At 44.6% G+C, this 13,959-nt stretch overlaps 1 protein-coding gene across 1 annotated transcript in view; it reads right to left on the reverse strand.

Moving 5' to 3' along the window:
• The window catches only part of LOC117156802 (nuclear hormone receptor E75-like), a 110,021-nt gene extending 96,391 nt beyond the window's left edge, over positions 1 to 13,630 (reverse strand). Inside the window, exon 1 of the mRNA XM_076617591.1 lies at positions 12,917 to 13,630. Coding sequence (XP_076473706.1) covers positions 12,917 to 13,091 — 175 coding nt within the window. The 5' untranslated portion in view covers positions 13,092 to 13,630. The remainder of the gene's footprint in view (positions 1 to 12,916) is intronic.
• Between the last annotated feature and the right edge of the window lie 329 nt (positions 13,631 to 13,959).

Here is a 13,959-nt window from a genome sequence, read left to right on the forward strand (position 1 = left end):
AGCAAGTGGTTCGTCGACATCAAACGAGAATAAACGGTTCTACGATACCGCCTCACTCCTATGTTCTTTTTCGTCTATTCTTTTCTTTCCTTTTTTTACTTCTATACGTGTAACCAGGGAATTTTTCCTCGTCTATAGTGACATTTTACACGTGCCTGTTCATTATCGTAATCAATGGTTGTTGCACGTTTACCTTCCAGATTAGTCGAAGCTGGATCGCCTTTCTGTCGAGCTCTGATAACAGGTTTATAGTCGTTTCGGTGTATGCTCAGATTGATGGAGGATTAAGAGGTTGGGCAGTAGCGATTGCAGCAATTGTGTGCTTTCGATGGAGAAAATAGGAGCTTTTCAATCATAGCGGCAGGTTATGTTTACTTGAAGTGGAGAGGTTATATCGAGAAGGAACTTCCGGCGAAAAGAAATTGAAAGTACATGGGTGCTCTTGCTGAGAGAATGTTTACAAGTATTTCCGATGCTTTTAAATCATCATTCTTTATTTACCGAAATACCTAGGATCCTAATTTCGAAGGGAATCGAAAAGCAAAATTGGAATTCTATTTGCATCGCAATGTAAAAGCTAGGAAATTCGAAAGTATCGAAAGACGAAGAGTTTTGAAAGTCGAAAATTCGAAGATTACAAAATCTCGAAACACTCGACATCCGAAAGTTTACGAATTTGAATATTCAAGAATAGAAAATCCCCCAACTGGTAAGCCATAAATCCCAGCTATCCAAAGTCTCAAATGCCGTTTAACTCTATGCAAAATCTGTCGATCCATCAGCCGTGGTTCACCGTTTCGCCTCATACGTATGTAACGTAGAGCACTGGCGCCAAAAGTGGATCACCGGAGAACGTGAACACCGCATCGCTCAGGATCTTCCTCGATCGTTGGAAGGAAAGCTGCCCGCCGTAAGTCGCATGCTGCTGCAACCATGACGTAGAAAGTAAATTAACGGCCTCGACGAATGTGAAAGTCGCAATGCCGTTTCGCACACTTTCCACGGCGGCCGCGTGCGTTAAACCTGACGCGCGCGAGCTTTTGTAACTGGCGCGCGCGAACTGTCGCGATTTTATTGCGCAAGCGTGCGTGCGTGTTTCGCAGTTGCACCGATCGCGCCGCGAGATTGTTATTAATTATAGTCGAGTCGCGATCCAAGGACGTCCCCTTATTCTTTGCAATGGTTCGTTCACCCTGATATATCCCGTTATCAGACTGCAATCACGAGGCGCTTAACTAGCCGTTATCGTTCGTTCGCGCGCCACTGCGTTACTGTTTCAGCAACCTCGTGAATGGGGAACGGGGACAGTTTACGTTACGGCAATCGTACGTAAACCTGGACGACGTGGGTCTACGCTGGATTTCTTTGAGGAATCGTTCGATATTCTTTTAGGGGGACATCGGACGTTCGATATGTAACGATATGTCAATATTTATTGAGAAACTACATTTCCGTTGAGTACCTTGAAATATTGACGATATTATTGATCGTCCGAGGGCAACGTTACGGTGATTCATTGAATTTTTAACTTGTTGGTCTAGATTTGATACGAAGATCGCGGGGAAAGAAGATGATAAGCAGATTGCGGATGTTTGTGTACCTATTTACAGAGAATCTAGACGTGCAAAACTGCACAAACTGTACATAATATGCAAAAATATATGAAATATTGAAAGTAAAATGTTCCTTATAATATTTAATATTTGGAGTTTCTGCTTAGATACCGTTTCTTCAATTGTGCTCATGAAAATCTAAATTTCCATAAATATTCGTGAGCTAACGATAAGTATTTCTGTTAATTATTTTCTTTTTAATGTCATTTTTTGATTAAAAAAAAGTAACTCCTTTGATATGAAATGGCTAAAAGACAAGACCGACCGATGTACAGTTATTAAAACAAACGATATCCAAAACGATATTCGTTGCGACAAGTAATATTTTTTAAATTATGAGCAGGCTTTATAGAGGAAGCATAGATGACTTTGCAGAAGTATAATAAATCACAGTTGATACAATGTCTGAATTTATCTAAATAACAAAAATTACTTCTAGAAAGAATTTCACGCCCAAACAAACTTTATTACTGCACGTGTCATTTATTTTCGTGTCTTTTTTTTATGGTGACGGCGATAAAAATTCGCCGGACAGTGAAAGGATACCGAATTCCAAAGAAACAAATCGCGTCGCAATATACTTTCCTCGTCGTCCAAAGGAAAAATCAATGATTTACGAGACGGAAGAGTTGTCCTGGAAAATCCTTTCGTTAATGGTAAAAGATCCAAAACGATTGCATTTTCTGCGAGACCTTAACTGTAACTATAACCCTAAAAAGCCGAGGGTTCGTCGTGCGTGGCAATATCGGTCAGTAAAAAAAAAAAGGGGTGAAGGTTTCTCGAGGCACTAACGGGTTTAAAAAGTATCGTGACGTCGCAAAGTCAATTTCTTTCGACAATTCCCTCGCAAACAACACGCTCTCCAGGCTCGTAAACGCGTAAAAACAGTCAAAGGATTAGAAGTCTTCTATTTTTTCTTAAGGTTCCTTCCACGCTAAAACATTTTAACCAAACTATCCACGAAGCGGATTAAGAAAAAACGTGACGAGCAGAAAAAGCAATAAAATATTTTGCGTTTTTTACTCGAAACGGACGCTGTTTTAGCGTCCTCCTAATTTGGAAGTTACTGGAACGTGCTTTTTACCAACCTTTTTTTTTCCTTCTTATCTTTTTCAGTTACTTTTTTTCGAGTAGGTTACAAACGATGTCGTCTTTTTTATTTACTGGCGAACCCAACTTCAAGAACAGAGAGAAGAAAAATGTCGAGCAACGACTGGTGAAATATTGCTCAACTAGGAGGTCCCAGTGATAGTGAAAGGGTTTAATTGCTTTCTCTTCCATTGAATTACCTGCGTGCACGTTTCTTCGGTCAAGCTTTCGTAATGTTTCTTTCACGCGTTTCTTTTTGGCGTGCCGACGAATTTCTGCCACGTTCGCGAACGCGCCCGTGGAATCCGGATCCTCTGTTTGGTGAATAAAGATTGCACATAAGGCACGTTTCAGCGAACTATGCTCTGCCTCGTAGAGAATGCAGGCGAGAAGTCGAAAATGAAAGTACGCATTGGAAATTTGCGTGGAATGATATATGAGCGTCGCGTAGAATTCAAATGAATCAGAACTAAACACGCCATGTTGGGCGTTTCGTTCCCCTAATTAATTGCTCAATGCGTCGTATCGAACGAAACCATAGAACGGAGTAGGGATATCATTTTATAATTTTGTAAAGTAACCGCAATTAGAATTACCTACTTATTACTTCCATTTTATCAATGAAAGCAAAATTATGAACTAAAATTGAATTTCATTCAATACAAGTCGCGTTAGGTTAACATCGAGAATCAAGCGATGAAACAAAAGTTGTGTACACGTAACGTTAAAAATAAATGGGAAAACCTACTTGATATTCTTATACCTTTTTAAAGGTAGAATAAAAATGCTGGAAAAACATCAGAATAATTTAAGGGACAAAAGACGCAACAAAAATTTCCATAACCTGACAAAAAACGTACTTTGTGTCATAGTATCTTAAGTACTTCGATTTCTACCTCAACAGAGTCTCGCGAAAATTGTAAAACCTAGATGAAAGAAGAAACAGCAACAAAAAGAAAATCCGACTAGTCGGATCTTTCGAATTCCATTTCGCAACCGCGATATCAAAGCTCAGAATCCAATGTAAACTGGTCGTGTGAAATCACCACGAAACCATAACCACCATTAATTTTACATTTAATTAGAATTAGCCTTACTAGGTTAAAAGCTCCAACTCAGCTCTGAAACTAAACATCTCTACGCATATGCCATAAAAATTCCTTCCGAAACAACCTAAAAAGACAGAACGAAAAAAAGAAAGGGGATGCAAGAGAGAAAGCTCTCAAGATCCCCATCCACTCCTGCGCACTATCGTCATTCGTATATCGCACACGAGGCGCGCTGACTTCAGAAAAGGTTGAATTATCGAGGTAGGAAACGTGTTCCCAGTGGTCTAATCAGGCCGAGGAAAATGCGCGCGGAAAGTGACGTTCGTCGGTGTCGGTCGTGGCGACGCGCTGGTAGGGTGGAGTGGGGTGGAAGGGTGGCAAGGGGATGGAGGGGTGGCTGAGGAGTCGCTCGGATTGCGAGCGTCGAGGTCGCGAGGTCGTTGACCGACGAGGGTGGCACTCACCCTAACTAGGCCAGCGGATCTCTCTTTCTCTTGCCCCCACCGCCGCTACCTGCCATATCCCCGCCACTGTCAACTCTCTGCTCTCCCCACCTCGCTAGCTCCGTCGATTCTCCTACTCGCACTCGTCCTCGCCTCCTCTTTCGGACGGTCCATGGTTCTGCTATTTTCGCGGGGGCCACTCGACACGGATATATACGGTCCGCCTACGTTTGGCGGGATAATTTACGTTATTGAGGCCGTTCCACCCTACCCCCACCACGTGACGCGGTATGCAACTGCCGGGTGGAAAAGCGCGCCGCTTTTTCCCGCCGCGTACGCCCCCACCACCGAGCCTTTCGTATCTCCGTTGGTCCACCGCCGTATGTACCGGACTGAATTACGATAATTGCCGGATCGCTAGGAAGATCGCTTTTATCGAAGTGCATCTTTGTGAGAACTAGGCACGCGACTCCACCATGCGGATAACGTTTCGTTGAAACGCGCAGCACGTGCCTGGGTATGCAGAGGGTGAGATTGGTGGACGAGAGAGATTTTGGAAATTGGTTTTCTGGCAGATGCGTTGAGGTTTGCGGGGAGGGTTGGTGAAGTTGATAGACGAAGAGGTAGGGGAAGAGCAGGTGTTAAGGATAATATCGTTACGGTGAATGTATTAACTTTAGGAAAGACATGGAAGTTGTTAGGCAGAGCATGTGGCGATTATAATAAACGCGAAGAAATAAAGTGTCTTTATAATTTGTATTTAGAAAATTTGAACGTACGGTTGTTCCAATTAGCGTGATTACGAAAATGTCCCAAATAATCCCCAAATACATAATCCCTGAAAGCGTATCAACAGAGCTTCTCGATCAACTTAACACACGAATTACGTATATTTTCTGCTACAGTTTTTAATGTGACAAAATATGTTAATCTTTTGCTAAAAGCGTATATTAATTCCGTGAAAAGTTCGTATTCTGCTTACTGGGTTATTACTAGATACTGCTGTATTATTGTACCGTATTGGAACAAAAATGTTATGTAACACCAATTTCTTACAACAAATAATCTACGAACTTTTTGCTTCAACTAGTACAAAGGATGCGAGTATCGAGGATATTTAGATAGACACAAATGATATGGACTTCAAAAACAGGCTAACATCAAACGATCTGCTTTCGTTCTTTGATCCAAAACCACCGGCAATCCTCATTACAACATGGCTCTGGTCTGGTCTTTTCGATTCTTCTCTTCAAGATGCAAGTTGCGTAGTCCGCCTTGCCGCGCACCATATTCGCGATGCCAGGTAAAAGGCTCTGCCCTGAGCTCAAAGGGGCAAACAAGCCGCAAGGACGGCAAAGGAACAATGCTCGACGCATTTCCGCGTCGCGGAGAAATTCAATCGGGACCGCGATTACTCTACTTTTCGTGATTACTCGCGAAGAGAGTGGTCCGTCTCTATTCTGGCTTCCCACACTTTCAAAAGACACGCGTCTTTTGCTAAGCTCTAAGGCGAAACTTTGATAACACTAAAACGAGCCTTCCCTCCGAGTTTTAAATATAATTTTTATGTCACGAATAAACAAAATATGATTTAGTTTATTCATATTTATTATTACTATTGTTAATTATTAGTTATTATTATTATTAGTAGTAGTAGTAGTAATAGTAGTTATTAGTATTAGTTTATTATTATTATTTATAGAAAATTCAGTAACTTTGGCTATTTGAAAATATATGAAATAAATAAATATGTATATATTATGCACTAGTAGTTGATACTCGTATGACACTAGTATCGCGGTATCAGCGGTAGTCACAGTGCTACAGTAGAATTTTCTGTGCGCGTCAGACACGTATATATCTACTGCGAACGCATCAGACGCGTATACCTACATATCACTACTACGAACACGTTAGACGAGGATCGTTTAGGAGCATGCTTCTTCGATGTACCGTAGAATTGCATTCATCTGAATCCATCTAAATTCGTGTAACAGGAGTTCACTAATTCTTTAAATTAATTGTACTTTTTCATTCATATAATAAAAATTCACAATGGGATAAGTCAATGGACAACAGTTGGCACTAATTAAAAAAAAAAAAGTGACACCAACTAAAATTTCGCTCCAGTAAATTGTTAAAAACTGTTATCTCGCATGTATGTAGATAGAAATGGATAAAATTTTCCATACCGCATCGCAATCTGATCTACGTGAACTGAACGGTGAAGAGAATAGTCTTCGTCTTCGCAACTAATTGTAAGTAGAAACGCGTTACATAAGAAGGAAGAAGAACGAAAACAACAGCAACAGCCAGCTAAACGGTGGCTCAGCGTGCAGCTGCAGCGATAAAGCGGTAACAGAACAAAATTACCGTGCTTTCGAGAGGGGCAAGAGGTCGTGGCTAAGAGGAGGGGGTGGTTACGGTGTAGATATAATATCTGTAGCAAGGGGCGACAGGTTGGTGGAAATGCTATACTTAGCAGCCGGTCCAGGGGAAGGGGTAGCAATACCAGGGCTGGCTGGTGGGTCAGAGTTCGTTGCCCTCGGGGCTGCTACCCTCTGTCCTCTCCCTCCACCCACACACCGCCCACAATCCCATCTCGCCTCCCGTCGTCCGTAGCCTGATTCTCAACCGAGTTTCCGGGGGTTGACTGTGCGAGCAGTCGTGAAGCTTGCTTGAATTTCCGTGAAACGCGCGGAATCGTCTACGATCTGTTTCTTTTTGCCCCTTGGTTTACGCTCGATTCGATTCGCCTCGATTCGGAGCAATCTTCAGCGGAATCACGTTCCATAGAAACGCGATGATTCTCGTGGCTCGATGGCATCGAACATTTCGGAGATTTCAGGTATTCTGATTTATGGAAAAGATCGTGGTATAACGTGAGTTTGAATAGTTAGAAGCGGTTCCTTTTTGTTACTTTAATGCCACGAGTTGGATGGGTAATTTGAAGTGTAGAAATGTTTGGTTAAGTTCGAAATAAAACCTTTTACTGCGCAGACAGATTACAAATTTGAGGAAAATTTGTTAGTATTAGCTGATGATCTATGGATACGAAAGGGTACGGATGTATGAAAATGATTTTGCCAGTTCATAATCCCACCAATTCACGCAACTACACTGCTCTATCCGTTCCAATTTTAGGTTCCAGCTCTTGCACCGCTCAACTTGCTCTAATAGATCTTCAAATCCCCCTTGTGAATCTCGCCACTTCCCTCTAATTTTACCTAGAACATCTCCATGTCGTCGGCATACCGATCATCCCAACTGCGAAATCTATGCTGACTGAACTCTATCCTCCCCTATCAATCGCAAAATGTCATCGACTATCAACTTTAATACTAAACCAAAAACTAGACAAAAAGGAAGAGAACAAATTAAATACCCACTCAACTTTATTCCGTCGAGACAGTCACGAAACAAAGAAGAAAATTTCATCCTCTAGAGCGAAATAATGGTCAGAAAATTCTTAAACTTTACTCTCTTCTATCAATCCCAAAGTTTCGTCAATTAAATTAACAAAAATAAGCAAAACTGAAGAGAAAGAAAGGGATACGCAGTTACATTGCCGAGACAAGCATCAGAACAAAGAAAACTCCATTCTCAAGAGTCAAATTCTTACATTTCACTCTCTTCTATCAGTCCCAAAATTCCATTAATCGTTATAAATTTCCAAAAATAAACAAGACTGAAGAATAAAGAAGAAATACCCACGTACACAGTTGCATCATCGAGACAAGCATCCGAACAAAGAAAATTCCACCCTCGAGAACGAAGGAGCGGAGAGAAAGTCACGACCACGTACGAATCTGTCGAGAAACAAGATCAAGCCTGGTAGAAAGAGAGAAACCACCGGCCTTCCCTTTCATCGGCATCCGGACAGACCGCCTTCGCCAGTGCCTCAACTTCCTGGTCGGACCACTCTTACTTTCTTCTTGGTGAACCGTGACTCGATCGGCGGCCGCTGTTCAGCTGCTGATAAAAAACGCTAGACACAATACAGCCGTTGACCATTCGACTCTATTACGTTTTCTGCCGTGACGTGGACACGTCTATTCATCTAGGCAACGTGGTGAAAGCGCGAATTACGAGCCGCCGCTGCGAAACGAAATTATGCATCTCGGGTGGTGTCCTTTCCGAGCTGGAAAGTTTCTAGCGAATGGAAGCGGGCGAAGGACACGCGGCGCTGTTGCAAGCCGCCGGAATTTTCGAAACTCGCAAATTAGAACGGAATAGCGGATCTATTGCGAGAATCGCTGGGTATTGCTGATTTGTTTGCGTATTAAAAGGATTGAAGGCTGTGACTGTGTTACTTCAAATGGTGGGAACGCGTATGGACTGGTTTGCGAAAGTTTGGAAGGGTTCGAGTATGGAAGATTCGTTGGTATGGATTTCATGGCAATTTTTTATGAATTTTTCATGTATCTTTAAAATAGGCGCAACGTTAGTGCACCGAAACTATTCAGTTACTTTTTTCCAGTTCTTTTTTTTAAATAAGCGGAATGTTTGTGGAGAAACATTGTTCGATACTTCGAGCAACGCTTCGCTTATTTACGGTTTAAGTAAGAACATTGTGAAGATTGGGATTATGGAGTCAGCGGAAAAGGCTAAGTAAGCATCAAACGTTCGTTGCGATTTCTCCAAATAGTATCACGATTTCGAAACTGCAACCATCAACGTAATTTTTCTATTCTTGATTTTCGTCTTACTTTGGGCCACTTACTCGATCTTCCTGACTTCAATTATACTACAAAGTGTGGAGTTACGGTGTACATGCGAGTAGAAGCATAGAGAATTTTCGCGATCGGTTCAGCGAACTTCGGCAGAAGAAGCGCGCGCTCGCGTCGATAAGGGTCCAAGCTCGCGGGGCGATAAGAGCCGCGACACGGTTCGAGGTTGTTCACCTTGGCGTGCTGGCGTGTACGTTCGAGCGGGAACGAGACGGATGACGCTCGCAGACGAAGATAGCGGCTCGCTCCGCGGGCCCGCACGCAGCGTGAACCAAGAGCCGCGAGAAATAAAGAGGCGAAAGAAAAAGAGGAGAGCCGCGAGAGAGAGATTAGAGGAAGAAGGGAGATCGTACTCTTATCGGGCTTCTCGTCGGTTTGGCTTGTGGCGTAGGGACGTTGCGAGATTAGAACGACCCCGAGAGCAGCTCAGAGAGTCGACGAACCGGCCCCTGATTGGGCGATGTCGAGTCAACGCTCCTCTAGCCACCAGAAGGGAAGAGAGGGCTAGAGAACCGGGAGAAGTGGGGAAGAGGGGTAATCGTGGACTGGGAGAGGACACAGCGCATCAATCGAGGTCACTGGGGACCAGGAGGAGGCCAGGCCATTGCCCGTGTGTCTTGCTTTTGAGGTTAGCCAGTCGTCAGCACGAGCGCAATTAAAAAATGCCCGATGGAGTTCGCGCGGCTGTCGGGTGTCGAAACGAGCTTTTCTTCCTCCTGCTTTAGCTTTAAGAAGAGTACGCTACCCGATCTTCGCGCTTTTCTGGGTACGTTCCACCACGTTCACCGACTACTCCCGATTCACTAACCCTGAGTCATTGATGGAACACGGTGCTTCCGAATGCGAGTCTTAGGCGTATTTGGTGGATATGAGCAATTTTTGAGCGATTTGGTTGTATTGTTAAGGATGTATATGTAAGAGAGACGATTGGGTGCTACAATGAGTATCTGTCGTTGATAATTAAGCAAGAAGATGATTAGGAGTTGTGTATTTGTCTAGTTCGGTCTACAGAGATCAGCAATTTTTAATAAGGATCAGTGTATCTTCGAGATCTTGAGATCCTCGAAAAGAGGATTACTATCTTGTGTTTAGATTACCTTGTGCCAGTAATTTACACGGTTATGTGAACTCCATCATTTGAACGAAAGTTTGGTTACTGCTCGATTAAATGAATTCTTACCCATCGAATACACTTCGTTGAACGCGAACCACCGTTAAAAATGTGTACATGAAATTCCACCGTTAATACTGAAGCTTAGCTCGAGATTTTTCCATGGAACTCCATAAACCTTCAACTTCAAAGAACCTACCTGAAGAAAAAGCCCGTTCCTATTACAGTATCTTCGCTCGTTTCTCTTACTATAGATCATGCGTCTATTAAAATCAGCCTAGCTAAATCACATAACCCTTTCTAAGGAAAGGACTGAAGAGTGCGATAGAAATTATAACATGTGCCAATCGTCCGCCGCTGAAAATACGCTTCCGCGACTCGAAGCGATCGCAGTAAGCCACGTTCTATACGATCGGGTCGCGGTACCTGGAATGTTCACGCGAACAAGTCGCAGTGCCTGAAACATTCACGCGAACGGATCGCGGTACCTGAAATATTCGCGCGACCGTGTTGTGGCGTGAATTCTGGCGAAAATTCGGAATGCAACGAGCGGAACAGCTCGATCGAGAGAGCCACGATTCTCGACCCACCTCGTAGTTACGCTCGTTGAGGCAGGTCAGTGCTCCGAACGGCGGATGCAGCGGCTCACAGGAACAGAGAAACGGTGAAAGCATTCCAACATGGCCGCCCAGGCGAGAGTGATCACGGTCCAGCAGCTCGGTTAATGTACTTTCTCCGCGGGACAGTCGAGATCCCAGAGAAAAGAAAAGAAATCGAGAAAGAAAAAGAGGAAAAGAGAGAGGGACAGGCTGGTGAGTAGGTAGCCCATACGTAATTCACTATCGTGGCGTTACGTAACGGGGCTTACGAAGAGAATTCTCAGCCGGTTGAACGGATCTGTGTGCGTACAATGTGCGTGTGACGTACCTACGTGTATTGTACGTACGCTTGTCATAGCTCTCTTTCTCCTCCTCTCTTGTCCGAATCGCGTACTCACGCAATTCTTCGTAGGTGTTGGACAGGTATGTGTGGACTACATTAAGCTCAGGAATGGATATAGGTGAAATTACACAGGTTTCAGCGAGTAGGTTAGTTGGAACAAGAAAAGCGATGAAAGTCGATGAGATGAAAAACTCTGCCGCGGAATACGTGAACATTAGGTGATGGTACAGTTAGTTGTATGGTAACTCTTTATCTACGAAGGCTGCTTACGCGCACACGTTTACGTTCACAGTTAATGGAAGGATACACTGTTATTTAACGTGTTATTTAATTACGTAAAATATCTGAATAGTTTTATGTCATCATAGAACAGTTTCGTTTCCTTCGTCCGTGTCGTGCATTAATTACATTAATTACAGTAGCATTATTAGATTCATCCGAATAACATCCTAATCTTCTTAGGGAATCAACCGCCAATATTAACTCCTCTCCCAAAGTACACAAATCCTTTACCGAACGGTTCGCCCAATTCCACCCTCATTTGCAATGCTCCAAATACTTAATTCTCCAGCCTTCTGAACCCTCCCCTCTTCAGCCAAATGCAACTTCTATCGAAAAAGCAAAAGTAAAGAACCAAGAAAAAGGAGCAAAAAAGGAAACAAAGTTCTAAAATAGAAACCAATGTGGGGAGTCCGCGAAGAACAAAAGGTGGGCGAACGTTTATGAACGGCTCGCGATGTGTAACTGTATATGAGAAGCACATCGGTCTGTTTTACGCGAGCAGAACAAGAGGGCGAACGGGTAGGCCGAGTGTGTTGGTGACCTTCGATGATAGCCGTGGGTGGGGAGGTTGGTCGAGTAGCTAAACTCTACGCTTGGTAGGGAAGGGAAGGCGCGTGAGTTGAACAGAGAGATCGAGAAGGATCGAGAGAGATAGAGGTGAACGGGTCGGTAGGGAGACCCAGTTCGAGTTTGTTGAACCGGCCCGCCGGCGATTGGCCACACGAGTCGCGGAGTTCACTCTACTTGCCGAACGGAGGTAGGAGAAGGCGAGAGGAGACGGTGGGGCGAGGTGGCGGGCCGCTCGGTTAATTTCATCTTGCCCCAGTTACGGGCCAGGCAGGGTGAACGAACTAGCCTCACGCCAAGGCCCCACCGACCTACTTTCCTGTTCTACGGACCGCCGTGAGGGAAAGAGACCGACCGACTCACTCTCTGTACCTCTCTATACAACGCCGTGGCGAGTTCACGACGAGTTCAGGCCAAACAGAGAGAGAGACGAACACGACGCGAAAAGGAGAGGATACGTGGAAGCGCTCGAACGGGACAGAAGGAGTGAGTGTGTGTGAGAGAGAGAGAGAGAGAGAGAGCGAACGAACGAACAAACGCGTGCGTGTATGTATGGAAGAGAGGGAGAACAGCGAACACTCTAGGGTGGGAGCCCCACTAGAGAGGCTCACTATCTAGGCTAGAACCACGAGCAAAAGGAAGAGAGGGAAGACCGAGCCGCGCAGGTGGGAGAGAGACGACGAAACCAAGAGACGGAGAGGGAGAAAAATTGCCAGAGCGCCGAGTGGAAGGCCGCCGACCGAGGGCAACGAACTAGCCTCGTCCCGGGCCCCGCGACCTACATTCCAACCCCGTTGGAAAGTGAAACTGCCTCTTTCTCTATTCCTTCCTACCTGAATCGTGATCTACGCTAGGTTAAGAATGTTTTTACGAGCCTGTTGTGCATGGTGGACACACTCTACGTAACATACACACGCGACCCTATAATCGATTTGAAATCGAACGGTCGTAAACGAGCGGGAAAATATTTTTACTCTCCCTTTCGTTTCGATCCGTTTCGTTTCAGCTGACCCTCAGGCTAAATTTCTTTTTTCCTTTTTCAACGGATGAAACGCGTATACAAGTCACGAAAATGGATATGGGGGCTTACCGGCTAATACTCGTCCCAATAGATTTTCACTATCCTGGGGCGCACCACGATAACAGACCTGGGCCGATTGCTCCTTGTCGTTGTCCAGTGGCTCGCTAGACGGTGACAGAATATCACCGGACGGCTGTTGTTCTTCGGCCGCACTGCCACGAGGTTTGAACTCTTGCACGGTCATTTCTCGTCACGACAGTCTGCCGCGATGATTGCACTCTCTGCGATTTTCCCGCTCTTTTATCTCGCTTTTAGTATTAACGTGCCAATCGCACGATCGTTAACGACAATCTCGTTCAGTAATAGTCCCTCCAATGATCTCACGTGTAAGGTTGAGGATGGCATAACACGACTTTCCATGCGTCCGTTCAAATCGAATCGCGCGAAACGTTAAAACTCTACTTTCTCCATTCTTTCGTTTGACAACTTCACTCTGTCTCTGTCTGTACCGAGACTGGCCGCGAGACACCGGCGCGAAAACTCGCGAGTTTGTTTTGGGTTAGGCTCGAAGTCAGTTCTGTCCACGCTCGCGAACAACAGTCCCCCTTCTTTTTGCTTTTCTGAACGGCACACTTTCCTTCGCGCGCACAACATACGACCACCACGATAATACGAGCTGTTGCTTTCCTATGGCGACCGCGTGGCCCTCGCGGTAACAGCAAATCGAAGCTTGCACGTTATTAGTTGATGTGTTGTGTGTGGCGTGCGATGCGGTGCGCGAGTGAGTTCGCCGCGGCGTGGCGTGCCGCGGCTTCGCGGCGCCTGCGCCGTGCACTGCCGATTCACATTCGCGTAATATCGCGTACTGGCGCCCCGCGGTTTCTCTTCGACATGAATTTTCAATATCATAATTTCTACCGCGATTATCTTCAACATTAGTATACAATTGCATCATAAAGTCATTCTTCGTGATGATATAAGGTAATATTTGCACCGTGCAGTGTGAAATTCGTGTTTGATACAATATGACATATCATGGAGCGTGTATGAATTAAAAATTACTGTATGAACGAATCCCCAACTTTTTGTTATTTTATTCATTTCATTGCCAC

Source organism: Bombus vancouverensis, chromosome 4 (genome assembly GCF_051014615.1).
Source record: "Bombus vancouverensis nearcticus chromosome 4, iyBomVanc1_principal, whole genome shotgun sequence".
NCBI classification, from domain to species: Eukaryota; Metazoa; Arthropoda; class Insecta; order Hymenoptera; family Apidae; genus Bombus; species Bombus vancouverensis.